This window comes from Phaenicophaeus curvirostris, chromosome 23 (genome assembly GCF_032191515.1).
Source record: "Phaenicophaeus curvirostris isolate KB17595 chromosome 23, BPBGC_Pcur_1.0, whole genome shotgun sequence".
In the NCBI taxonomy this organism is placed as follows: domain Eukaryota; kingdom Metazoa; phylum Chordata; class Aves; order Cuculiformes; family Cuculidae; genus Phaenicophaeus; species Phaenicophaeus curvirostris.
This window is the reverse complement of record NC_091414.1, coordinates 7,390,508-7,417,811: the sequence shown is the minus strand read 5'-3', so window position 1 is coordinate 7,417,811 and position 27,304 is coordinate 7,390,508. Positions and strand designations below refer to the sequence as shown.

General features: G+C 58.3%; 1 protein-coding gene across 1 annotated transcript in view; it reads left to right on the top strand.

Moving 5' to 3' along the window:
* Positions 1-10,252: 10,252 nt before the first annotated feature.
* Positions 10,253-27,304, top strand: part of FOXO6 (forkhead box O6) — a 43,877-nt gene continuing 26,825 nt past the window's right edge. Inside the window, exon 1 of the mRNA XM_069875251.1 lies at positions 10,253-10,715. Within this exon, the coding sequence (XP_069731352.1) occupies positions 10,272-10,715 (444 nt within the window). The 5' untranslated portion in view covers positions 10,253-10,271. The remainder of the gene's footprint in view (positions 10,716-27,304) is intronic.

Sequence of the window (27,304 nt, the reverse complement as noted above, 5' to 3'; positions counted from 1 at the left end):
GCCTTGAACACCTCCAGGGATGGGGCAGCCACCACTGCACTGGGCAACCTGGGCCAGGGCTTCCCCACCCTCACAGCAAATATTTCTTCCTAAGATCTCATCTCAACCTCCCCTCTTGCGGCAGAAAACCATTTCCCCTCATTCTATCCCTGCTTTCCCTGATCATGAGCCCCTCTCCAGCTTTCCAGGAGCCCCTTTCAGTCCTGGAAGCTGCTCTAAGGTCTCTGCATTCTTCTCCTCTCCAGGCTGAACAACCCCAACTCCCTCAGCCTGTCTTTGTACAGGAGGCACTCCAGCCCTCCTCCGTTGCCTCCTCTGGACTTGCTCCAACAGAGCCATGTCCTTTCTGTGCTGAGGACTCCAGAACTCAATGCAGGGCTGCAGGTGGGGTCTCACCAGCGTGGAGCAGAGAGGCAGAATCCCTCTCTCACCCTGCTGGCTCATGTTGTGCTTCTCATCCACCAGGAAAGCAGAGGGTGGCAGTGGGAGACACCTGTGATCATGGTGGAGAGCAGCCCACTGGGGTGATTGGTGTACGGGGAGCTGGGCAAGGGCAACGGTGACTCCTGAAGCCCAGGAGAGGAATGAGCAAACCAAAATAACATCACTCAGTGGAAGGGAAGGGTTAAAAGACCTGTCAGAGCTGAGCCTCTCTGGAAACATGGGAGACAGCTGGAAAAGATTTAAATAACTATGCTGTGTGTCTGCAAGCCGTGGGTGCCAGCGAAAGGTAGTCTTATTTCTGATAATATCGGGTCTGACACACTCAATGTGTTTAACAGTTTTCAGTTCACTCAGGCAGATGAGACTAACGAGGAAGCGATCACGCAGGGATTCCTGGATGCCGCATTAACATGCAACCTCTGCAAGGGATGTTTTCGCCTATAAATGCAAATAGAGGTTGAAGCTATTGAAGAAGCTGTGACTGATCTTCATCTGAGGAATCAGGCTTGCAGAGCCAGGGGTAACCAAGCCCCCAGTGTGGAAGGCATCATGGGTGCCCAGCAGGAATTTTAGGGACCCACTGGTGTGGTGCCTGGAGAGGAGATGGGGCTGGAGAGCTTTTTAGCTTATCTCCATGCTGGCCACCGACAGAACCTACAAGGACAAACACTAGGGAAAGTGGCTGACGCCAGCGATTCCTTGCAGGTCAGCAGGGTCTTGGCGAGGCATGAGGCAAAGCAGAGCATGAGGACATGAGACACACTCCTTGTATGGATCTGGGAGGTGGAGGGGGCTCCTGAAAGGAGCTTAGCTGCCAGAAAATTCTTCCCGTAGAGATTGGCACAGCCTTGCTGAAGACCTCATGGGTGTTGGCAGCATGGATGCACCCACACAAAACATGAGGCTCTGGCAAGGGATTTGTGCCCTCACCTGCAGGACACCAGTGCTAGGAGCCAATCATATCCCACTCAGATATCTTAGAATCATATAGAATCAGTTGGTTGGAAAAGACCTTTGAGATCACTGAGTCCAACTGTACCTGTCCATTACCAATCTAGATCCCTGAGATCCATCTGCCCATCTTTTGAACCCCTCCCTGTATGGGAATTCCACCACATCCCTGGGCAGCCTCTGCCACTGCCTGAGAATCCTTTTGGTGAAGAAATTTTTCCTGATGTCCAATCTCAACCTGCCCTGGTGCAACTTGAGGCTATTCCCTGTCGTCCCATCACTGGAGACACTGGAGAATCCAACCCCAAAGTGCACGGGGGTGCATCCATTTTCCCCTATCCCTCCCTTTCCCAGGCAGGATGGAGGCAGCTTTCCCTCTAGCTCAGGGAAACCTCCTGTACAAGAACAGGCTGAGGGAGTTGGGGCTGATCAGCCTGGAGAAGAGAAGTCTCTGAGAAGACCTTAGAGCAGCTTCCAGTGCTGAAAGGGGCTCCAGGAAAGCTGGGGAGGGGCTCTTGATTAGGGAGTGCAGGGACAGGATGAGGGGGAATGGTTTTCAGCTGCAAGAGGGGAGATTGATATGAGATCTTAGGGAGAAATGTTTTGCTGTGAGGGTGGGGAGGCCCTGGCCCAGGTTGCCCAGAGCAGTGGTGTCTGCCCCATCCCTGGAGGTGTTCAAGGGCAGGTTGGATGGGGCTTGGAGTAGCTGGATCCAGTGGGAGGTGTCCCTGCCCATGGCAGGGGTGGGACTGGATGGGCTTTGAGGTCTTTTCCAACCCAAACCATTCCATGATTCCGTGACTCGGATGCCTGGCAAGGGGGTGACGCAGGTCTCTCCAGGGAGACTTTGTTCTGCACAAGACTGGAAGAAAACACAGCCTGGAAGGGTTTGCCATCAGAAAACAGGGCTTTATTGAAATCAACTCTTTCTCTGGGAACTTGCCAGTTTTGGTGCCATTTTCTCCAGGAAGAAGCCTAGCAGAATCACTTTGACTTTCTTGTTTCAGCAGTGTCAAAATGTTTATTCCGATCGTGTCAAAACACCAAGCTCATTTCTTGAAAGTAAAAATATTTCACTTCGACTTTATCATTTCATTCGCTTCACTTCCACGTTACATGCCGTGAAAGCATTTTTTAATACATGCTGCTTGAGATCCTTTTGCACCGTGGCATCCAGGCGCTCTGTGAGGAGACAGCGTTGGATTGGAATACGGAGAGTTTCAAAGGCCTGAATTGGAAATTGGGTGAATTTTCATGTCACTAGGTCATGCTGCACACATGGCTTTTCCTCTCAGTGCAGAGCAGATGACCTGCATGCTGCTGGGGTTTTCTAGAGGCTTCCTGACCCAGCTCTCTGCACACAACCTGCCTGATGATTCCTGTTGGGATCAGGGAGCTGGTGGGGTGGCCTGAGGTGAGGGTGATGGGCTACAGGGTGGGATGCACACCCAGGAGATGCTCCCCTCTCCCTGGCTGCTGCTTATTCTCCTCTCACCCTGCCAGACCGTGGTGCCAGAGGGACACCCTAGCAGTTGGGTGTCCTCTGTTGCAATGCTGAAAGCTGAATTTTTACCTTGGCACTAAGACAAATTGGTCACAAATGCAAATCTTGGAGCCTGCTGGGGTTGTTTTGCATGGGCAAATATCCCATCTGCCTTCCAGCTGGGCACTGCCTAGCTCAGTCCCTCCTCAGATCCTGCAGCTCCATCATCCCCCATGGGGCACTGCTCTGGACCCTGGAGCTGCTGGGCATCCCCCAGGGATGGTGACGGAGATGAAGGCTTTGAAACAGCCCTCAAGTAGAAATCTGAGGGGGGAAAGGGGGCAGAGGAGTATGCAGGGGATGTCGTGGGAAGCTGGTGAAGGGTCTGGAGTACAGGGGTTATGAGGGCCAGCTGAGGGCCATGGGGCTGTTCAGTCTGGAGAAGAGGAGGCGGGGGGGAGACCTCATTGCTCTCTGCAGCTCCTGGAAGGAGGTTGTAGCGAGGTGGGTGCTGGTCTCTCCTCCTAAGTAACAAAAGATAGGAAGAGAGGAAATGGTCTCAAGCCAGAGGAGGTTTAGATCAGATATTAGGAAACATTTATTTGCTGAAAGAGTGGTGAAGCACTGGCAGAGGCTGCCCAGGGCAGTGCTGGAGTCTTCATCACTGGAGGGGTTCAAAAATGGGTAGATGCAGCACTTCAGTACATGGTTTAGTGGGCAAGGTGGGGTTGGGCTGTAGGTTGGGCTTGGTCTTAGAGGTCTTTTCTAACTTTAATAATTCTAGGATTCTATAATCATTCAGGTGGAAGAAAGATGGAGATCCTGCTGGCCTGGTAGGACTGGAGGTGACACTGGATCCAGACAAGGGCACCAAACCTTGTCTCTGCCCAGAGGTTCAGGGGAGATGGCAGAGCAGGAGCTCAGGCTGCACCACTCTGCCTGTGACCCAGGTAATGAGGAAATGTCTGGAGCAGCATCCCTTCTCCTCCTGCTTCTCCTCTTACTCCTCCTCATCCCACAACTGGCCACTCTCCCTTCATCTCTCCTGTCTGTGGGTCTGCTCATGTCCACTTCTGCCCAGGCCCCGGTGTCCCCATTTCCCCATCACAAGAAGGGTTTGCCCTGGAGGGGTAGGGGGGATGCTGTGGGGCTCAGCATGGTACACACTGGACATTCTTCTCTTCAGATCATCCTAAGATCATTCAGACCAGTTTGGCAGGTGACTTGCCAAGGCACCAGAGCATCCATCTGCTGATTGTGGGCATCCAACTCCTCTGCCTGCCACCCTCACTTGCAAGAAGCAGCTCACACGTGTGGCAGGAGGTATCAGAGCTGCTCCTGCTCACTCCATCCCTACCAAACTCCTATTTTCCCTTTCAGCCTCATTCTTCCCACCTTGGAGGTGCTGAGCACCTTAATGAAGCTGGACAAATCCTTGTAAGCGCCCTGTCCCTACCTTCACATGATAAGCAAAGGTGTTGAGTGACATCATCATCATCAAGAGCAAACTGGCTCTTGTCCCAGATCCTGCAGCTCACAGAATCCCCGTTTCCCAGCCAGCTGGGATTGTGGGATGGGAGCACCACACCTCATGGGATGCCTTTGCCTTGGCACTGTTGGAAGCTGGTGGAAAGGAACGAGCAAGGAGTTGCACCAAGTGAGGGCTGCACTGGCTGGTTTGGGAGAGAGACATGAGCCTGGACCCTGCAGCCCCAAATGTCTCCATCACCCCTTCCTCTGATGCTGGGACTGCTCAACTGGACTCTGCTCTTCTTTCCCCTCACCCCTTGCCCCCCCCTCCCAACCCTGACCCACTGAGTGAATAATAAAAATCCTTGAAATCCCAGTGCTTACCCTGCAGGGTGCAGGCAGGACCAGGGGTGTCAGGGAGAGGGGAGGCAGCTCAGTGTCCCCTAGCTCTGCTCCTCAACTGTCTCTGACCATAAAGTGGAGGATAAGCAGCAGGGCCTGCTGCTTAATGAGGGCAGTGACAGCGTGCAGCTGCCTTAATAGAGATGCTCCTGCTTGGTGCCAGGCGGATAAGTGATAATTAACCAGGTGCTTGGGAAGGTGTTGCTGGAAGCCAGCCCCTTGTTGCTGCTACTGCGGGGTAGAGGGCTGAACACCCACCTCTGTGTACTCCAGACCTGCAGATGCCTTGGTTAGGGCCATGTGCACCCAGAAATGTGATGCTCCACACCTTCAGGGCTGAGTGAGACCACGGGCAAGACAAGCACTGGAGTAACAGGCAGCTGTGATTGCTTTTAGGTGCAAGGAACCACAAAGCCACACAACACCTGCCTGTCACCTTCACCACCAGCAGCTGTCCTTGTATGCAAGGGTAAATACTGCTGTATTGGCGGGGAAACTGAGGCAGTAGTCGAGCAAGACCAGCAGTTTTCTGCAGCATTAGGTATAGAAGCATAGAATGGTTTGGGTTGCAAGGGACCTTAAAGCCCAGCCAGTTCCACCCCACTGCCATGGGCAGGGACACCTCCCACTGGATTAGGGGCTCCAAGCCACATCCAAACTGGCCCTGAACACCTCCAGGGATGGGGCAGCCACCACTGCTCTGGGCAGCCTGCACCAGGGCCTCCCCACCCTCACAGCAAATATTTTGTCCTAAGATCTTATCTAAATCTCCCCTCTTGCAGCTGAAAAACTGTTCCCCTCATCCTATCCCTGCACTCCCTGATCAAGAGCCCCTCCCCAGCTTTCCTGGAGCCCCTTTCAGCACTGGAAGCTGCTCTAAGGTCTTCCCAGAGACTTCTTTTCTCCAGGCTGATCAGCCCCAACTCCCTCAGCCTGTTCTTGTACAGGAGGTTCTCCAGCCCTCGGATCATCTCTGAGACCTCCTCTGGTGTTGCTCCAACAGATCCATGTTCCTCCTGATTTAGCAGGCATTGGAGTGACCTGGCAGCATGGGCAAGGAGGTCTGAGCACTGTCATCCAAGAGGTGAGGTGGCTCAGGGTGATCACAGCGAGAGGCACCCACTGTGGCAGAGGAGGAGAAAGGCTGCTGGAGAAAGTGAGCAGCACTGGGCAAGGAGGGAGTGTCTATGCTGTGACCCTCCTGCTCAGCTCCACACCTGGGAGCTGAGCTTGGGATGGAAGAACAAGGCTGGAAGAGCTGGTGAGAAATGTGGGAGGGTTTTGGCTTATAAAGGTGAGACTGAGGGAAGAAGCACCAAGTTCCGAGTGGGCAAAAGGCTGCTGAGAGAGGAGTGGGCAATTCTGCCTCCAAGGCTCACAGGGTAGGGGAATGAGATGGGGGTGTAACCCGTAGCAAGGGAGACCTGGCCTAGATCCCACGAGAAACGCTCTGGGGAGATGTGGAGCCTCCAACCTGGGGTCTAAAAGGTCAAGGGGTTTAGGGTCACGTTTGTGCCCAGGGTGCTCAGGTGGCCGCAGCTGGGCTGTTCAGGGCACGTCTGGTGCCGGCCTGGCTCACCTCCCTGGGCCAGCAGATGTGGGTCTTGGTCAGCAGGTCCTCGTCTGTGTGGCAAGTGGGTGGAGAACACAACATCAGAGCCCCCGGCTCGCTGGGCTGTGGGTCGAGGAGCGGTGGCAGTGGCTGCTGATGCCCACTGGGGAGGGCTGGGGCATCGGCCGCCACCGCCATGGCTGCAGGCCACGTGAAAGAGAGCACTTGTCAGGGCCCTCCTGTAATACTTATTGTATTTATTATATTACATTCTATTTATTAGATTGTATTACACTTTATTATATTATTAGAGCTGTCAGGCCAAGCACTTCCAGGCTGAAATCGTCAGCTCCACAGTTGCTCGGGTAACCTTAGCCTGTCCTCTTGGGCCACGGGTGGTATCGCATGTGACTGGGACATTGAAGATGCTGCTTCAGGCACAGCTGGTGGCAGCAGGGGTGACAAAGCCCCAGAGTGACCCGTGTTCTCAGTGTCAGCGTCCCCAGGGCCAGCGAGGTCAGTGCGACGGGGATGGAGGGGAGACAGCGCATACGCGGGGTGGGAGGACACAGCTGGCACCGCTGTCCCCAGAGGGTGTGGGGTGAGGGATGGGCGCATGCATGAGGGGAGGTTGAGATCAGACCGAAGAGCAGCTTCCAGTACTTAAGCTGGGCCTAGGGGAGAGCTGGGGAGGGGCTCTTGATCAGGGAGCACAGGGATGGGATGATGGTGAACGGTTTTCAGCTGACAGAGAAGAGATCTTAGGGGGAAATGTGTTCCTCTGAGGGTGGGGAGGCCCTGGCCCAGGTTGCCCAGAGCAGGGGTGGCTGCCCCATCCCTGGAGGGGTTCAAGGCCAGGCTGGATGGGACTTGGAGCCCCTGATCCAGTGGGAAGTGTCCCTGCCTATTGCAGGGGGTGGAACTGGATGGGCTTTGAGGTCCCTTCTGACCCAAACCATTCCGTGATTCTAGTGAACTGCACAACAATGGTGGCATTGAGGTTCATGCAGCCCTTGTGGGGATGAACCCCACTAACTCGAAGGTGAGAGCTTCCCAAAACAGCTACATTTCTTTCCCAGGACACCTGACCTGCAAATTGTACCACTTTCTCTGGTTGCCTCTGAGAAGACTGTATTTTTTCCCAAGAAATTCATAACAACCACTGTCTAGCGAAAATACCGGCATTTCACCAACGCCCCAATGGATAGTGGGGTGTGTGTGGAACCGGATGGGCTTTAGGGTTCCTTCCAACCCAACCATTCCATGATGGCCAGGAAAGGAGGCTGTGGAGAGCAGGGAGCTGGGCTCTTCTCCCAAGTGACAGGGGACAGGACAAGAGGGAATGGCCTTAAGCTCTGCCAGGGGAGGTTCAGGCTGGACATCAGGAAAAAAATTTTCACGGAAGGGGTCATTGGGCACTGGCAGAGGCTGCCCAGGGAGGGGGTTGAGTCACATTCCCTGGAGGGGTTTAAGGGACGGGTGGACGAGGTGCTGAGGGACATGGTTTAGTGATTGATGGGAATGGTTGGACTCAATGATCCAGTGGGTCTCTCCCAACCTGGTGATTGTATGATTCTAAGTGGGGACTTTGCAGCCTCGTGGGTGTGAGGGGAGGCGGGCGCTGCCAGGGAGATGTGGGGGTGCATGGAGGGGCAGGGCTGCACCCCAGCACCTCTGGGGCAGCAGGGAGGCTCCCACACGACCCTTGCCCCTCCAGCTCTGCAAGGAGCAAGGGGGATGATTGTCATCTGCCCCACCCTGGGTGGGCTTCGTGGCTTTGACCTGGCTGACAGCGCATCCCCCTGACTACAGCGGGGGGTCCCAGGATGGGGAAATTGTGGGGCTGGGACCCCAGGGCGGGGGCCGGGCGCTAGGACCCAGGGTGGGGTCGGGAGGGGCCGGCCGCACCGCGGGGCGTGGGCGGGGCTTGTGCGAAGGGGGCGGAGACTCCGCCTAGTGGGCGCGGTCTCCACAATGGGGGCGTGGTCACCTATAGGATAGCTGCCCCGCAAGGGGCGTGGCCACGACTAGGGGGCGTGGTCACGGCTAATAGGGGCGTGGCCCTCGTTGCCCGGGGCGCTGCGCGCGTGCAGCCCGCGCCCTTGACGTCACCGGCGAGGAGCGCCCCCCCGCCCCCTCCCCTCGCCGAGCGCGCCGCCCGCTCGCAGCCAATCGGAGGGCGCGGGGGGCGGGTCCGAGGGCTCCTCCCGCCAATCAGGAGGCGGCGCCGGCTCCGCCGCGACAATGGGGGGCGCCCGGGGCGCACGTGGGGCCGGGGTCTGCGCCCCGGGGGGCGTGGGGGGAGCCCCGGGGAAGAGGGGGGGACCTCGGTGCAGCTGGGGGGAGTTCAGTGCAAGGAAGGGGGGAGCTCGGTGCAAGGTGGGGGGGAGCTCGGTGCAAGGGGGGGGATCGGTGCAAGGAGGGGGAGCTCGGTGCAAGGGGGGGGGATCGGTGCAAGGAGGGGGAGCTCGGTAGAAGGTGGGGGGAGCTCAGTGCAGGGAGGGGACAAATCGGTACAGGGGGGAAGCTCGGTGCAGGGAGGGGGCGTGCGGTGAAGGTTGGGGGGAGCTCGGTGCAAGGGGGGAGCTCGGTTCCGGGGGCTGTCTCGGTCCCAGTGGGGAGCTCGGTGCACAGGGGGAGCTCGGCAGCGGCAGCTCCGTCCCGCCCCGCCGGGGCACTCCCCTCCCCGCCCCTCTCCCGCCCCCCCGGGCCCTCCCCCCGTGTCACGGCGGCGCCCGCATTCGGGGCCGGGCACGGCGGAGGGGAGGGCAGCGCCGGGACCGGACCGGACCGCTCGGCAGCCGCCCCAGCATGTGGCCCGCCCGCTCCGGGGCGGCATCACGGCGGCGGCGGCGGCGGCGGCCGGGGGCGCGGCGGCTGGAGCGGAGCGGGGGGGCGTAGGGGCGGGGAAGCCCCCGGTGCTGTCAGGTGCGTGTGCCGCCGGCATGGCTCCGCCGCAACGCAGGACCTAGCGGCCCCGAGCCGCCCCCGGCGGGAGCTCCCCCCGCCCGGCATCAGCATCACCCCCCCAGCATCCCGCATCTCCCCGCCCAGGTGCCCCGCAGCCCGACCGGTACCCAGGATGCCGCCCGGTTCTTCCGTTGCCGCCTGATCGCTCGGTGCCAGCCCGGGGGCTCCGGTTCTTCTCTTGCTGCCTGACTGCTCGGTACCAACCCGGTGGCTCCGGTTCATCTGTTGCTGCCTGACCTCTCGGTGCCAGCCCGGTGGCTCCGGTTCATCTCCTGCCTCCGAGCCGCTCGGTGCCAGCCCGGGGGCTCCGGTTCTTCTCTTGCTGCCTGACCTCTCGGTGCCAGCCCGGTGTCTCTCCGGTTCATCTCCTGCCTCCGAGCCGCTCGGTGCCAGCCCCGGTGCAGCCTCCGCCGATGGATGCGGCGCTCCCCGCAGCCTCCCCGCTGCCCTTTGTGCCGGCAACGATCCCGGAGCTCCGCGGCTGGTGATAAAAAAAAAAATCCCCAAACCAACCAAAAAGAAAAAAAAAAAAAAAACAGAAACCAAACCAAAAAGAAAAAAAAAAAACAAACCCAACCCGCGGCCGGAGAGGCGACCGATGACCATGCAGCGGCCGCCCCGGCTCGTCTCTCCCTGTAGCCTCCGCATTCCCGGCGTGGAACCGGGCAGAGCCGCCTCCTAAAGCTGATCCGGACTTGGGGCTGCCGGGACCGGGCACCCGGAGCGGCTCCTCCTTCCCTCCTCCCCTCCAACCCAGCTTGGAGTCCGTCTTCGCACTCTTCTCCCTCTCGTGTTTTTCGGGTTTTTTGGTTCCCCCCACCCCCGTTTTTCTTTTCTTTTTTTTTTCTTTTCCCCTTGTTTTTGGGGTTTTGTGGGTTTTTTTTTCTTTTCCTTTTTTGTTTTTCTTTTCCTTTTTTTTTTAAATTATTTTTTGAGGTGGAAACCCACCGTAACTACAGGGAGGGGGTTGTTGGGGTGTGTGTGTGGGGGGGTGGGACCATGGAAGAAAAGCTCCAGGCGCATCAGGTGGAGATCGACCCGGATTTCGAGCCGCAGAGCCGACCCCGGTCCTGCACTTGGCCTCTCCCCCACCCCGACTTCGCGGCGGAGGAGGAGGATGGGGGTTCGGCTGGGGGACCCCCGGCTCTGGCAGCGCCAACCGGTACCGGGGAGGGAGCCGAGAACGCGGTGGCCCCGGTGGAGCGCAGAGCCGCTGCTGCAGCCCCCCTGCCACCCCCTGGCACGGACATCGGGCAGCTCCGCAAAGCCAAGACGTCCCGCAGGAACGCTTGGGGTAACCTCTCCTACGCCGACCTCATCACCAAAGCCATCGAGAGCTCACCCGAGAAGCGCCTCACCCTCTCCCAGATCTATGACTGGATGGTGCGATACGTCCCCTACTTTAAGGATAAAGGAGACAGCAACAGCTCCGCTGGATGGAAGGTACCCGACCCCCCTGACCCCAGTCCCAGCGCAACTTTCCCCCCTGCTCCCAAAGGCACATGGGGCTCTGGATGCTTCTCCTAGGGCAACCAGAGTTTGCCCCTGACTGAGAGGCTGAGGGCATCCCCGCTTTCCTTGTGGTTGTGAGGGGAAAAGGGTTTGGTCAAGTTTCAGGGAGAGCAGGTGCCTCCCAGTGTTGCGCATTGGAAGTGGGGGGATCTTGTCCCCAGTTCACCCGCTGCCAGAGTGGGAGAATCACCCTCGTCCTTTGGGAGGTCAGGGAGAGGGGATGGCAGCAGGGAGGGGGTTTATCCAGCTCTCCCACCAGCCTGGGAGCACTGGGGTATGGTGAACAACCATCCCACCGCCCCTGTCCCTGCCTGCGGGCACCCCAGCCGTGCCGGGTCCCGGCGTGCCAGCGACGTGCTCGGGAGTGCTGTCCTCAGCCAGGTGTCTCCAGGTTGGCTTTTACCCATTTTCGGGTAAATGACCCACTTTTACCCAGTGCATCCGCCCCATCTCAGCCCCCATATCCCCCGGGGTCACCAGGGCCCCCATGCTCTGCACGGGTGACCCCCAGCTCCGCTCCTGCCTGGCACTGTGGGCTTGTTGGAGATCCCTGGCGTGGGGAGTGATCCCCCTCTCGCTCAGGGCTGCATCGCACCCACTGTCCTGGCACTGGGTGAGGGTCCTGGTGGGGGGGGGTCGCAGTGGCCCCTGCCCCTCCAGCTGGTGCTCGGAAGGGGAACGAGGTTGTCCATGTCCAGATGGTGTCAGTAAAAAGGAGACGGTTTCTCTTAAGCCCTACCCTAAGTCCTGTTACCTCCAGCGTGGTTAGTGTGTAACGAGGTGTCAGAGGCTCTAATTCTGGCTGTGGTCCTGGCACCATGTGCCCTGGCGCCGTCAGCCAGGTGATCTGAGCTGCCTTACCTTGTGGGATCCCTGGTTGCAAACGGAGCTGTTTTGGGGCTCTGTCTGTGGCACTGGTGGCCAGGCCGTGGGAGCTGGGGTTGGGCATCATCCTCTCTTCCCTGCCTCACCGGTGACGGGTGGGTGGGGGGCAGCCGGTGGCCCCCGGTGTGGAGATAGACCAGTGGCAGGTGCTGGGGGCTGCGGAGGGCACGGGAGGCGGTGGTTGTGTGGGGTTGAGACCTGCGTGGGTGGTGAAACCTCCACCAGGGGCGAGACCTGTGTCCCTCTGTTGGGGGTGAAGGGTGTCCCCAGGACTCGTACCCGTTGGGGACAGTGTGGGGCATGCACTGGTGGAGTCTGGGGACACGGCAGGTTTGTCGGGGCTCTGGACTGGTGGCTGGCAAGGCTGGGATGAGGAGCTGGGTTCCATTTGCTCCTCATCTCAGCCTTGCCCGCCACCAGTGTCACTGGGAATGTGGGATGACTAGACTGTGTCACTGGGGATGTGGGATGTCTGGGACCCTCCTGGCTGGGTGTCCCTGAAGGTGCCCCTGAAGGGCAGCCCAGAGCAAGGAGATGGAGCTGTGAAGAAGTTTGTGTGCCCATCGTGGCCGGGCAGGAGCAGGGAAGGGGCTGCTTGTGTCTTCTGGTGCTGGCACGCGAGCTAGAGCCACTGAGCAAAGCCCTCCCCGTGTGGAAAGGACCCTGGCTGAGGACAGTGTGGTCAGCAGCCATCCTCATCACAGGCAAGTGTGGGGTTTTGATCCACTCCTGGCTTGTGTGGGATGGAGGAGTGACCCATGTCCTCTTTGGGTGTGCTGGGGCTTGCCCAGGGGACAGTGGCAACGCATGGGTGTGCCGGTTTGGGTGTGCAAGGTGGCACAAGCTTCCCGTCCTGCCTACGCCAGCGCTGGCTTTTGGCCCCTGGGTGAGAACAGGCTGTGACGGCAGCATTGCCTGGCGGAGGCGACCCTCGAGGACATCCATCCTCCTGGGAGAGCAGGAGTGGCCTTTTCCTATGTCAGCTGTCTCCCGGGAAGTCCCTGATGTGTTCCAGAGCCACGGGAGGGCCAACACCTTCTCCTGGCAAAGCCTCCACCAGGGAGCATTTAGGAGCAATGCAGGGTGTTCCACCCTGTCCCTTGACCCCACACCCTTCCTGGTGTCCCTTGGGGTAAGGATGGTCCCTGGCCTGTGTCCCTGCTCAAGGTGCTACCATGGGGCCCCATCACTGGTGAGGGGTTTGGTTTGGTGCCTTTCTTGAGGACGCTGCATCCCTGGAGGCTTCTTGGTGCATGATGTACAAAGGGGGGAGGACAGGCTTGGAGCCCAGCTGCTGTTGGGCATGAGGGGACATCTATAGGGGCCACTCACTCGGGTGGGCTTCCCTAGGTGCGCCCCGGCATAGGATGCTTTCCACGTTCCTGGCTGTTCTTAGGGTTGGAGCAGCTCCGCTGTGGCACTGCCGCTCGCCCTCGAGGCTGCGGGCAGGTGGCTCTGCTGCCCGGGCTGCACGTCTGCTCCCTTCTGGCAGCCCCGCGTTGGCACTGGGGCTTAAACCTCCCAGCCCAGCTCTTGGTGAAATGCCCTCCCCACCTGCCTGTGCCTGGGGTCTGTCCTGATGCCACCGGTGCCTGATCCCCCGCGGGGGCTAGCACCATCTCGGGCTGCGAAGCAGCGTGCGGAGACCCTCTTTGCTTGGTGGGCTTGCTTGGTGTCAGGGGTTCAACCCCTTCCCCGCAGCCCCGTGTCCCTGCTGGCTGTCCTTCTGGGCTGTCCCTTGCCCCAGGCCCCCTGGGTGTCCCCACACATCCCTCCCCGGAGCCGACTGGCAGCTCTTGGTGCCGCGGGAGCACCCGGGGTGCTGGGCAGTCGATCCTGTTGTAACGAGCTGCTGGCAGGTTGTTAAAGAGCCCCTGGAGAGGCCACGTCCTCCTGCACTGGGCCTGGGAGAAGCATGATGGATTTCAAGTGGTTCATTACCCAGCACAGCAGTGTCCGAGGCAGGGCCCTACTAATGGGCTGCTCCTTTAATTAGTTCCTTCGCAGCCTCCCCATGCCAGGGAGAGCGGGATGGGACTGAGGAGGTCGGGGAGTCCAGCTGAGGGCATGGCATCCTCACAAGGTCCAGCAGGACTTCTCCAACTCCCCTTGCTCTTTCTCAGCTGGACCTTTTCCTGCATCCGGATGGCTATGGGGATGCTGCACCCATGCCTGGTGTTCTTCCCCACCAAGCTGTGGGGTGCATTACATGGTTTTAATGGTGAGGTAAACTGAGGCAGAGCATCGAAACTTCTCATCCATGCTCAGCATCAGGACCAGGACCCGGGCAGGAGGATGAGGGGATGCTCTGGCTGCCACTGCCCCCTGCACTGTGCACCCCACTGGGCTCCCCGTGCCTCAGCAGGCTGGGCCAACACGCTGGGCTCGTGCACCAGAAGCTGCTGCTGCTTCCCGATGCAGGGCAGCAGGCGCTTGCTGACTGACAGTTCTGCTTAATTAGGGAGTTGTTATTTTATCAATTCCAAAGCGCTTGAAGTTTTCTGCTCCAGCTCACGCTTTCCACTTGTTAATGGGAAACCAACACCCTCCATCAAAAAGGCAGCGGCACTGATGCATTTTAAAGGTTTCTGCTTGCTCCGGTTTGACATCCAAAATATAACAATCAAGCAATCAGCTAGTGGATGCCTGTTTGATGTGGCTCTGACAGCGCTGAAAACCTTAATTTCCCAGCCCTCTCCTACACCTCCTCTTTTTTATATCCCTGGGTCGGTATCGTGGTGGCTGCTCCCATTTTGAGGACCGGGGCTGTCGGGTCCTGCTGTCCCCTGGGAGCTGGGAGCACTGTGCCATGCAGAGACACTTTTTCCATGTGCCACCTTCACCTGGCAGGAAATGGAAATTAGGGAGAAAAAGGGGTGGAAAAAGTGTTTGGGTGGAAGCAGGGTGTGAGTGCCCCTTGCTGCCCAAGGGTTTGGGGCGTACCAGGATGCTTCACCTTCTTGCAGGGCACAGAGACACCCAAGGGACATCTCTGCCCCTGTGCAAGCAAAGGGAGGCAGAGAACAACCCCATGGACGTGGCAGGAGCTCTGTCTCCGTGCCACCCGCTGCCTGAGCCCTTCTCGGACAGGGTCCCCTGCATCTGCGTGGATGTTTCCCTGTGGGGCTGGAGAGGCTCAAAACCAGCTCCTGGCACTGATGGAGAAAACTTACCCCTGGCAAAGGGCAGCTTGGGCACCAGCTAGGGAGCGGGTGGCACTGTGGGGAGGTGGGACAGCAACCAAGGAGGGAATTATGGTGAGGGCAGGGTGACGTGGCTCTGGGGTGGCGTGTTCTGGGGTCGCGCGGCAGGCTCACTCCCATTTTCACTGGGATTAGCGGTGTGCGTGGCTGCCTGGCAGTGGGCTGAGCGTGGGTCAGGGCTCCTGTGGGGTGGTTTGGCTTGGCTCAGCTCCGCTCCCGTATCCCCATCCTCTCCATATATGGAGATTTTTTCCAGCTGCACTGACAGCCCGATGCTCCCCGGAGAACTGCCCATGGCTGGAGCAGAGGCACCGGGAGAGCCTGGCCATCCTGGGATCTGAGCAGGGCCATGGGGAGCCTCGCGCTTCTTCACCCTAGGAAGACCCTCAGCTGCATTCCTCAAGCCAATCATAGAAACCTTTGGTTGGAAAAGACCTTTTAGATCGTCGAGTTCATCCATCCCTGCCCACTTCTAAAGCACATCCCTGAGCACCTCATCCACCCGTCTTTTAAATAAAGACGCCACCCTGTCTTTCTAGTCCCCATGTGTGCGATGCCCCCGGGGTCTCCCTGATGTAGGGAGACACCCTGCCCCTTTCCCACTGCACAGGTGGGGTCCCCCTGTGTGCTCATCCCTTCAGCATCCCGGGGATGGACTGAGGACTCCTCGCCTGTCCTTGTCTTCACACAGGGATGGGGAGCCCACTCGCTCCCCCCTGAGCTGCTGTGATGTGCTCTGGCAGTGTGGCTGTGGGGGATTGCCCGGGCTTCTCGCCTTCTTCCCACCTCGTTTTTTCCTCTCCTTTTGGAGGTTTTCATCTTCCTTCTAATTCCACCCCCCCTTTCCCTTCTTCTGGAATCACTTTTCATGCAGTGCTAACTGCTGAAGTAACACAAACCTGCTAAATGGTCCAGCTTTATGATAGCATAAAAATGATACTACGGCAGTGAGTGGGGCTTTATTAAACCCAAGGGAAAGGCTCCAAATGAACAGCTTGCTCTGCTCTTAGCTTCCCCACCGCCCCCGCCCCCTTTATTTTTAATAACCACTGGAATATAAACTACAGTTAAGATCCTGTGGACTAGAAGAGCTAGTCCCTGTGCGCATCCCTCCCACCTGCCCGATGCTGCGATGGAAGGACCAGCATCCTGGGCTGGGAAATGAATTTCCTGGTGTTTGGCTTTATACTTAAAAAGCCTGGTAGATATTTTGCAGGGATGCAGTGTCCTCAGTGCATTGGGCTGGGTGTGATGTGGGAGAGAGCTAGAGCTCCTTGGCTCGACTTCCCATCCCAGTGGGATCCTCACTGGGATGCTGGTGATGGCAGGAGGTCACTTGGGTTTTGGGAAGGGGCTGGACCCCGTTCCCACCATGTCCTCATAGAGGGACCAGGCAGGAAGGGGATGAATGTCCCTTCCCACTGCTGCAGCAGGGTCCAGGCTACCTCTGCATCTCCAGGGTCCACCTCAAACCCCGGTGCCACCATGCTTTCGGGTACTTCCTTGAGGGGATGCTCCGGAGCTGGGTATGGGGTCTCCCCTTGCTCTGCCTCCCACTGCCCCCTAGCCCTGCCCTTGCCCTGCACCCACTAGCAGTGGGCTTGCTGCGCCCCAGCTGTGTTACTTTTAATTAGCCTGATGGTTCCCATTGGCTCCCCTCTCCTGCTGAAGGTGCCTGGTTAGTGCCGAGGTGAAAGGCACTTTGGGTTACGGAAGGACACACGGAGCAGCTCGCCTGTCTGCCGCTGAAGCTCATTTTGGACAGCATCTGTTCATTATTATGTGGTGCCTTGGCTGGGCGCCAGCCAGGAGAACTGAAAGCCCCGGCACAAAGCTTGCTTTCACCCACAGCGGGGAGGAGGAGGCGGTTGGCACTGGGAGGGGGCATGGGGACCCCCAAAGCAAGCTGAGTCCTTCCCTCCCAGCAGGGCTGCTCCAGCATCCCAGAGCATCCTGAGCTGTCGCCTGCTGTGGGTCTGGCCGTGGGGTGTCCAGCCCCGGCAGGGACTGCTGACTGCCCAGAGGGGCTGGGGGGCAGAAGTGGGGGGGCTGCCTGAGGGGATAGCAGCAGTATGGGGTGACGTTGGGGTCTGCATGGGTGATGTCTGCTTTTTCCGGAGGGGGCTCATCCTTCCCCTCCCCAGCACCTCCTGCCACCCAGTGCCCCTGGCTGTGTCCGTTGGAGTTTGAGAGCAGGGAGGCTCCTGGGATTTGCTGCCTGTTGGCCCTCTGGGCATGAGTTCCAGGGTTGATGCCCACCCCAGCTGCCTCCCCTGCTTTGCTTCTACCAAGCCATGGGTGCAGCAGTGACACAGCTTGCCGCTCTGACCCCTGGGGACACAGGTTTCTGAAACAGCCCTGGATACTAGCAAATAGGGACACGTGGGAGATGCCAGGATGGCCACCCTTGCCTGAGCTTGCCTGCTGGGCTGGGCAGAGAATGGGAAGCTGCAGGCAGCGATGCTGCAGGGCATTCACCACCTGTACAGGCGCGCTGGAATTTTCACGTGTTCCCTCACACGCCTGTGCATTCGGGGCACGGTGTGAGCATGCACGGTACATGTGCACGCGCACCTGCACATTGTAGCGGGATGCATGGCAGGTGTGCGAGGGCAGAGCAGGGAAGGAGCCTTGAAGGAGCCTTAGACTGGCTGGCGCCGCTGCATGGTTCTCCTGGGAGCATGGGCTGGTGGCAGCATCCCCGTGTCCCCAAGGGCTGGGAGAGGACATTGTGGCATTGCAATGGGTGGTGGGGACCTGGGTGCTTTTGAAGGCTTGGTTGTGGCTTGACAGGCGATGGGGAGCCTACAGAGCAGCCACTTTTGATTTACTGGGAAGAGAAAAGCAAAAAAAAATGGAAGAATTCCCCAAAACGCAAAGAAAACAAGCCAGCCCCAAGAAGGAGAAGAAAGGCGAGGGTTGTTGGGAGCTGCCTGGCACGGTGCCAGCCTGGGGACGCTCCGGAGCAGACATGCCAAGCTATAATTGCAGACAGGCTCGTTTCAAGAGACGAGACGGTTATTTTTAACTCACGTTAAGGTAATGCACTTGATCTCCTGCCTGCTGGTTCAAAAGTTCAACACACACCCCACTCCCCAAACCCCGTCTTTGCTCGCCCACCCCATGCCGGTACCCCTGAGTGCCCCCGGGAAGGCGCATCCTTGGCTCCGTGGTCGGACACGGTGGCGCTGCCAGCCACCCTCGCCCTCCCCAGGGCAGCCTTTGTGTCTCCCAGGGAGTCTGGCTCCAGTCCTGTGGGACTGGGAGGAGGCTGTGGCCAGGGACAGCCCTGGGGTACAGAGGAGATGGGCGTTTGCGGGGCTGTGCCAGCTCCATGCCCAGTTTTGGTGCTGCTGAGGTTTCCGAGGGATGGTGCTGGGTGCTGGGGTACTGGATCTTGCTCGGAGTCCAGTGGGAAAGCCCTGCAATGTTGTGTGTGGTGGCATTGCTCGCTCTCAGAGGTCCCAAGTGCTTTCCAGTCATGGTCCCTTGTGCTGATGGCTGTTCTGCCTCAGCAACCGCTGAATCTCCTCCAGCAGCTGGGCTGGCAGGGCAGTGCAGGAGTGAAGGGAGATGAGTTCTCACCTCTTGGGCTTTTGGGGGATCCTTGTGGTGCAGGGCTGAGTCTCCAGACCCCCCATCTGGTCGGACCATACACCAGGTGCGATGTTCCCAGCGCTGCCTGTCAGTGCATGCCGAGGACTGTGCAAGCACCTTGGCCTTGGCTGCTGACAGTGGGAGAGTCCAAAAGCCAGGCACAGGGATTTCTTGCCTCTTTTTTTGGCCTTAAACCATATTGCAATGTGCCAGGAGGGCCTGGGTGCTGTTCTGCTCCCCTGAGATGGGATCTGACTCTGTGGGTCGCAAGAGCTGCCAGGCTGGGGAGCATGGGGACGAGCCTGGCATCTGGTCCTGGACCTCTGCCCAAACCATCCGAAGCTAAAGAGGAGCAGAAATGCTCCCAACATGTCAGGTTTGGACCTGTAGTAGCTGTAATTAATCCTTTACCCCCCTCATCAGCCTCCCCAGGACCTCAGCCAGTGGGAACGAAGCCCCAGGGTGCTCTGGAGCAGGAGCAGTGTGTCTGTCCCCCTGTCCCCAAATGCCCTCTCACCCTGGTTCGTGGCGTCAGCAGTTTGCCAGACGGCCGGGAACTCCCTGCGTGGCTGAGATCTCTTTTGTCCTCGGCTGTCGCAGGGCTGGGTCTGCCAGCTGCAGGTGCTCTGCTGCTCTCCCTCTGCGCTGCCATCGTTCGGCATTTCCCTCCCATTGGATGTAGCTGCTTTCGGCAGGAGCACTGAGGTTCGCAGTTTGGGGGAATGGAGGGGAGTTTAGACCCGCTGGACACATTTAGTGGCATTTTACCTCTCACCAGGGCTGGCTGCTGGACCTCGTGGCTGTGCATCATCTGCCGGAGCAGATAAATCAGGGGGAATAGCCCAGCTGCATCAGCCGTGAATTGTGGGGCCATTATCTGTAATGAGTTCAACAAGGATGCACTGCGTGAGCCGCGGGGGGAGCCTCACTGGGATTATTCCTGGACTGTGGCCTTGGTGGCTGCCTCTGTGAGGGGGTTACACGGCCACGCACTTTGGTGCTCCCTGTTTGCAGAGCTGTGTGATGGGAAGGGCAGCCCCTCATCCCCTCTGCACGCAGGGATGGGGAGCAGAGGGGACCTGGGAGGCTGTGTGGGTACCATCAGCTCCATCCTGGTGGGACTGGGCGCCGCATCATTGTGTTCTGAGCACCACCAGCGCTTCCCGGGCTCTGGAATGAGTTTGGTAGTGCAGGACTGGGAGTGCCTGGTGCAACCTCTAAGGGCGGGAGAGCACGACTTGTAACCTGCTTGGGACTTTGCTTGGGACCTTGCTTGGGGCCATGCTTGCTTGGGACCCTGCTTAGGACCTTGCTTGCTTTGGACCCTGCTTGAGACCTTGCATGGGACCCCACTTAGGACCTTGCTTGCTTTGGACCTTGCTTGAGACCTTGCATGGGACCCCATTTGGGACCTCCTTCAGCAACTGCTCCTTCCACTCTGCTGCACAGCCAGTCGGAGCTGCCGGGAGCTGCTGGAAGCAGCAGGCAGCAGGTTTAAGGAGGATGGAGAGAAGTCCCTGGCTCCTCAACGCCGCACTGATGGGTTGAGGCAGCCAGGATGCTGGTGTCACCTCCTGCCTGCGACCTGCCTGCCCCTTGCACCCTCCCTGCCCAGGTGGAGTGCACGTGTGGGGCTGCAGGGAGGAATCAACCTGCTGGCAGGGCGACGGGATCATAAATTTGGGGGTTTTTTTTTGAGCCTGTCAAACCCCTGCCTGTCCCAGGGATGTAAGACAGCATTTTATTGCCTCCTGCTTGATGGTTATTCCCTTCTCCTCTGCGGCTGTGATTTATCTCTGCACTTTGCGCTGATTGGATTAGAAGTTTAAATGCTAAGGGTGCATAACAATATATTTTTCTTATTAATATTAAAAAATCATTATTGGATTTTTTATAGTTCTGTTTTGAATTGAATCCCCTTGCTTGATTTATTCTCTCTCCCAGAGTAGAATTTAATGCTAATAGGAACAATCATTGCTTTGTTTTGAATCTTTGACTGTTTGGAAAACTTTCCTTGCAAAAGGAAATTAACGGCGTTATTAAGAGTCCATTAAAAGGGGGTTTGCCCATTCCTAGCGATTACCTGTGAGCTGGAGAGACAACAACAAGCAAAGACAAAGAGTCTCCTTTGCAGGGCTTTCTGCTTACACCCTCTCCTAGGTGTAGCCCAATTATTGTGCTGATTATTCTAATCAGCTCTATTCCATCGCAGGTATTAGTTGCAGGGCTGTTGGTTTTATTTCTTGCAGGACAGCGGGTGCTGAACATGTGTGTGTGGTGGTGGAGCACGACTGCTCCATGCTCACCTCGGCATGGTGAAAGGCAGCGATGGGGGCTTTGGGGACCATGGGGCTGCTCTGCTTCCCACTGGATTCATGGTTTTGAGGCAAACATCATAGAGTCATAGAACGGTTTAGGTTGGAAGGGACCTCAAAGCCCAGCCAGTTCCACCCCCTGCCATGGGCAGGGACACCTCCCACTGGATCAGGGGCTCCAAGCCTTGAACACCTCCAGGGATGGGGCATCCTCTGTCCCATTCCCACCCACCTGTCTCCACGTGCCCATCCCCATTCCCTGCTGGAGCCCCGAGAGCTGCAGGCAGCCGAAAACGAAGCACACTGTGCACAACCCATGTGCTGGGTGGGCGATGAGTTGTCCCCACGCACAGGCAGACACACCATTCATTGATGAAGGGCATCACAAGGAGGAAATTCAGCACGCTCCATCCCACCTATTTGGTACCCACAGCCCTGTGGATGCTGTGAGAGGCATCAGCTCGGGGCTGACATTCTGCTGCTCATATTCTATGAGGGTGGGGAGGCCCTGGCCCAGGTTGCGCAGAGCAGGGGTGGCTGCCCCATCCCTGGAGGTGTTCAGAGCCAGGTTGGATGGGACCTTGAGCAGCCTGATTCAGTGGGATGTGTCCCTGCCCATGGCACGGTGTTAGAATTAGCTGATCTTTAAAGTCTCTTCCGGCTCAAACTGTTCAATGATTTCATGATTCTATGATGCCAGGTGGCTGATGACGTGCCTGGGCTCCATGCACGGCTCTAGGATGGGTGCAGCGGTGACGGGGAGCTGTGGCAGGCTTGGCACGCGGCCGGCACGGTTGGCAGGGGGAGCGTAGCGTGCCCAGGCAGGGCTGGCGAGCCGCGGCCCCGAGGAGTGCCAAGGCAGATTAGGGCAGCTGAGCTGTGGGGTGTAGGTGGGAGAGGCAGGAATGTCAGCCTGAGGCACAGAGGGCCCCACGTCGGGTGAACCCCCCTGCAGTACTGCAGGATGCCAGGCCATCACCCTGTACCCCTAAACCTGTACCCCTCATTCTGCTTCCCATGCCTACACTCTGCAGCCCATACCCTGCACTCTGCTCCCCAACTCAGGACTCTGCACCCTGCACCCCTCACTCTGCTCCCCAGACCCTTCACTCTGCACCCCATACCCTGCACCCCTCACTGTGCTCTCTGTACCCTGCAGTCTGCACCCCCAAACCTGCACCCCTTACTCTGCTCCCCGTATGCTGCACTCTGGTCCCCATTCCCTGCCCCCCTCACTCTGATCCCTAAAGCCTCCACCCCTATCCTGCACTCTTGACCCCTCGTCCTCCTCTCCACACTCTGCACCTCAATCCATGCACCCCACACTCTGCTGCACCTCAAATCCTTCAACCTGCACCTTGCACCCTGCACCCCACCTGCTCAGACTCTGCCCCCCTCTCCCCCAGCCACTGATTATTGCAACTCTGTTCCCCCTCCCAGTGTGCACCCCATACCTTGAATCCCCTCTGTGCTCCCTACCCCGACCCCCCACACCCAGAATCCCATCTGTGCTTGCTGGACACACCATACCTGCACCCCCACCACCCTCCTACCCCCCAGTTCACCCCGTACCTGCAGCTCCCATACCCGCTGTGCCTTCCCTGCTCTCCCAGGGCTGGCAGGGGGTGCAGAGGGGGGTTCCAGGCAGGAGGGAGCCCTCACACGCTGTACCATGGGCTCGGCTTTCCTCAGAGCTGGCATCCCTCTACCCTCTGGCCCATGCATCCTTGTCCATACCTCAGAATCACAGCATGGGCGCTGCCACCTGCCTTTCAGTGGGATTCCCAGTTGGCCCAGTGCATCCTGGCCACTGGGAAGCTCCATCTTTGGACGACAAAGCTGGAGAAGGGTGTGGAGAACAAGTGTTATGAGGAGTGGAACTGGGGCTGTTTAGTCTGGAGAAGAGGAGGCTGAGGGGAGACCTCATCGCTCTCTGCAGCTCCCGGAAAGGAGGTTGTGATGAGGTGGGTGTTGGTCTCTTCTCCCAAGTAACAAGTGATAGGATGAGAGGAAATGGCTTCAGGTTGTACCAGGGAAGGCTTAGATTGGGTATTAGGGAATATTTCCTTACCAAAAGAGTGGTGAAACTCTGACAGAAGCTGCCCAGGGCAGAGTTGGAGTCTCCATCCCTGGAGGGGTTCAAAAGGTGTGTAGATGTGGCACTTTGGGATATAGTTTAGTACGCATGGTGGGGCTGGGCTGATGGTTAGACTGGATGAGCTGAGAGGTCTTTTCCAACCTTAGTAATTCAGTGATTCTGCAACACCTCCCACTGGATCAGGGGCTCCAAGCCCCATCCAACCTGGCCTTGAACCCCTCCAGGGATGAGGCAGCCACCACTGCTCTGGGCAACATCTAATCTAAATCTTCCCCCTTGTGGTTTAAAGCCATTCACCCTTGTCCTATCACTCCAGGCCTTTGTAAAAAAACCCTCCCCAGCTTTCCTGGAGCCCCTTTCAGCACTGGAAGCTGCTCTAAGGTCTCCCCAGAGCCTTCTCTTCTCCAGGCTGAACAATCCCATCTCTCTCAGCCTGGCCTCGTACAGGACTGCTCCAGCCCTCAGATCACCTCCGTGGCCTCCTCTGGACCCGTTCCAACAGTTCAATGTCCTTCTTCTGTTGGGGATTCCAGAACTGGACACAATACTCAGGTGCTTGCTCAGATGTGGTGCAGCCACCTCCCCGCTGCCATCGGGGCAGTACTGTGGGGCGCACACATTTCTCCCACCCCATGGCACCAGCCACAGCCCCGCCAGGGCTCCCAGTGCCTGTGCTGTATCCCTGGTATCCAAACAATGTGTCCTTATGTGTCCTCCCACATTCCAGGACCGGGTTTCCCGCATCCCCTTCCCAGCCAGGCAGTGCTGGGATCCCAGCGGTAGGATCCTCTTGCCCTCCATGCGTAGTTTTTTGCTGCTGCCCTCTTGTTTTCCCTCCATCCCAGAGCCTGATCGTGCCAGCCAAGGAGCGGCTGTGCTGGGCAGCTGCCTGCCAGGCCCTGGAGGTGGCTGCAGGGCTGCAGGATTTACGGCAACGGCAGCTCCGTGATGGGCTCATGGTGGGGGCTGCGGGTTGTGAGGGGATGCCGGGGGTCCCCCTGGATGCACGGTGGGGTCCTGGCAGCGACCTCCGTGCCTGTCCCAGCAGGCAGGGACCCCACTGCTGGGTTTTGGGGACTGAGATGGGGGGACGTGGGGCACGGTGCTGGGGGAGGACTGGGGCACGGTGCTGGGGGAGGCCTGGGGCGCAGTGCTGGTACATTTGGGGCTGTGGGCCTCTGCTGGGGCTGGGGAGCATGGGATGATGAAGCTGAGGGCAGAGAGAGGAGACGCAGCATGGGCAGTGCTTGCAGGGGGGTCAGCCTGGCTCCTCAAAGCTCCCAGTTTAACCAGCAAAGCCCCAGCAAGGTGCCCAGACCCGCAGGTGGTTCCTCAGGGTCAGGGTGCCCAGGGTTCCCTCCTGCCTCACTGGGCACTCCCATGGTGACACAAACCCATGTCCCTCTCCCTGGTCCCAATCATCCCCATGGCACAAATCCTGCTCCTGCCTTGGAGAACAAGAAGAACTGTCAGAGGGGGACAGAGGGGCTCCTGTAATTATGATCACACTCTGAATAATTCATAGCAGCATTGCTCCAACAAAGCCTCTCCCTGCCTGGGCTCCACTCCTTGCTGACTGGCAAGCACTGCCTGGATGTGAGGTGACACGAAGTGGGGGAAAAAGGTGATCGGGACACTGGGGTGGGACAGAGGAGCCTGCCAGGGGACAGAGGAGCAGGTTGATGTGTGTGCCCTTGGGAGCATCACCATCCTTCCTACTGCTGTCCCGTGCCGCGTGCCTCAGTTTCCTCCTGGTTCTGGTGCCAGGGATCCCGGGGCAGGCAGGATCGATGAGCAGGTTGTGTTCATAGGATCATGGAGTGGTTTGGGTTGGAAGGGACCTCAAAGCCCATCCATTTCTAACCCCCTGCTGTGGGCAGGGACACCTCCCACAGGGATGGGGCAGCCACCACTGCTCTGGGCAACCAGGGCCAGGGCCTCCCCACCCTAACAGAAAAACATTTCTTTCCAAGATCTCATCTCAATCTCCCTTATTTCAGCTGTGTTGCTGTCTGTCTCAGGACACCCTGGCTTTTGCAGGGAGCCTCTGCAACCCCAATCCCTCTGGCCATAACCGTGGGGCTGGATTTGCCCAGTAGGGGTGCAGACCTCATCTGGCCAGGGTCCGGCTGCAGGACCCCGATTCTTAGCCCTGAGCGGCTGCGAGGACAAGAGCAGCGAGGGGTTAAATGCAATAAAACCGGTGTGAAGCTTTTGGCTTAGGGAGCTGCAGGCGGAAAGTGCATTTATAGCCGCAAGTGGCCGCCTTGAAGACGATCCAGATCTGTCTGGGAGCCGTCTGCTGCTAAAACCCTTTGATCCACTTACTTCTCCCCGGGGAGCTCCCTGCAGCCCTGGTGCTGATGCCCCTGCGGCGACAGACGGATGCAGGGAAGACCCTGCTCCTGCTGCCAGGGAAGAAAGCAGCAGCAAAAAAAAAAAGACTGTGGCAAAAATAGAGGTGCTTTGGGGACGTAAGAGTGATGCCACCAGGCTGAACCAGCATGGTGCTGGGGGTAGGGGCAGGTTTGGCTGGTACCCGGCTGTGAGGGATGCAGGGAGTGTTGCTGGGTGATTGCTGTGATGCCAGGCTTGGGGAGAACATGGGGCTGTCACGATGGGGCTGTCAAGGGGAGGGTTTGCATCATCGTTGGCAGCCCTGGGGGCAGATCCAGGGGCTTCCAGCCCACTGGCTGACTATCCCTTGCAGGCTTGGTGTAAGGAGTTACCACTCAGCAGCCAGACCTGCTGGTGATTTTGGAGCTGGAGCGGGTTCTGCTTGGGCAAGTGCATCCCTTCTGCCTCCTTGCCAAGCCCCAGGAGTGGGATGCCCCCTCCTGGGGCTGGGAAGGCAGCAGTGGCTGCATGGATGCTCCTAGGGATGTGGTTTCTCTTCATCCTCACCCTTTTCAGCCTGCATTTGTGAGGCAGGAGAGGCAGCCTTGTGCCCAGCTGTGCCTGAGCGTTTGGGGTTTATCCCGGTGTGTATTGGTACCTGTTGCCGATGTGCGCGGCACTGGGATCCTGGTACCAGGTTTACTGTGCCAAGCCATTGGGCATGGGGATGACTTTTGGGGTCAGTGAAAGTTCTGGGTGTGGGGAGCTGCATTTCTAGTCAGTTGAGCGATGTTTGCTGGTGAGGACCTTTTTTCCACAAAGGAAAAGCAAATTTGACTCAAGCAGCCTAGATAACAAATTGGCTGAATGGGGAAAGCAGTGGAACCAACAGCACTGGCCAGGCAGGAGCCGACTCCCGCGGGGTTAAACGTCATATTGGCAGCTTGGGTTGAAAGCGATTACTGTGCTTGTACTATAGGAAATGTTTAAAGATTGGGAAAAATGAAGTAAGTGGCTGTGCTGGACCTCAAATTGACATTTTCCAGTGGGTGTCAGAAGTTGGATGCGCTTTCCATGCCCTGTGCTCCCCAGGTCCCCATCGTGGATGTGCTTCACACCTATGGCAGTGGGACTGGGCATCCCTGGGGGTCCTGGGAGGGGAGCAGCGCTGCCCAGCATGGGGAGCAATGAGCCCCAACACACACAGGTGAATTATGGATGGACCCATTAACCAAGTTCAGTTCTGGAGTCTTGAACGCAGGAAGGACATGGAGATGTTTGAGTGAGTCCAGAGGAGGCCACGGAGATGATCTGCGGGCTGGAGCACCTCCCATACAAGGACAGGCTGAGAGAGTTGGGGTTGATCAACCTGGAGAAGAAAAGGCTGTGGGGAGACCTTAGAGCATCTTCCAGTGCTGAAAGGGGCTCCAGGAAAGCTGAGGCAGCGCTCAGGATCAGGGAGTGCAAGGGCAGAATGAGGGAGGATGGCTTTAAATTGGAGGGAAGATTTAGATTATGCATTAGGAAGAATTTCTTTATGATGAGGGTGGGGAGGCCCTGGCCCAGGCTGCCCAGAGCAGTGGTGGCAGCCCCATCCCTGGAGGGGTTCAAGGCCAGGCTGGATGGGGCTTTGAACAACCAGGTTCAGTGAGAGGCTTCCCTGCCCATGGCAGGGCTGGAACTGGGTGGGCTTTGAGGTCCCTTCCAACCCAACCCATTCTGTGATTCTAAGTCCGTGCACACAGCAGGATGAGGCTGTGGGCAGGAGAAGGGGCGCAATGTCCTCCCTCCTGGGGGATGGTGTTTGGGAGCTGGTGCTCTGGCAGGTTCCTGGTGATGCCTGTGGGTGTGAGGATGCTGGACTCCCCTGCCAGCAGGACGGCATTGCTTCTGTTGCTGTCAGCAGCCCTGGCCACGCTCATGGGGAAGGAAAATCCCATGGAGGCAGCGATGGAGCTGCAGCAGAGGCCAGAGCGCGGTCATGGCCTGGGATGATTACAGCCGGGTCCAGAGGGGTGGGATGGAGGTGTGAAGGGAGGCAAGTGGGGAGCGAACAAAAGCTGCATTGAGTGACAGTGCTTGGCC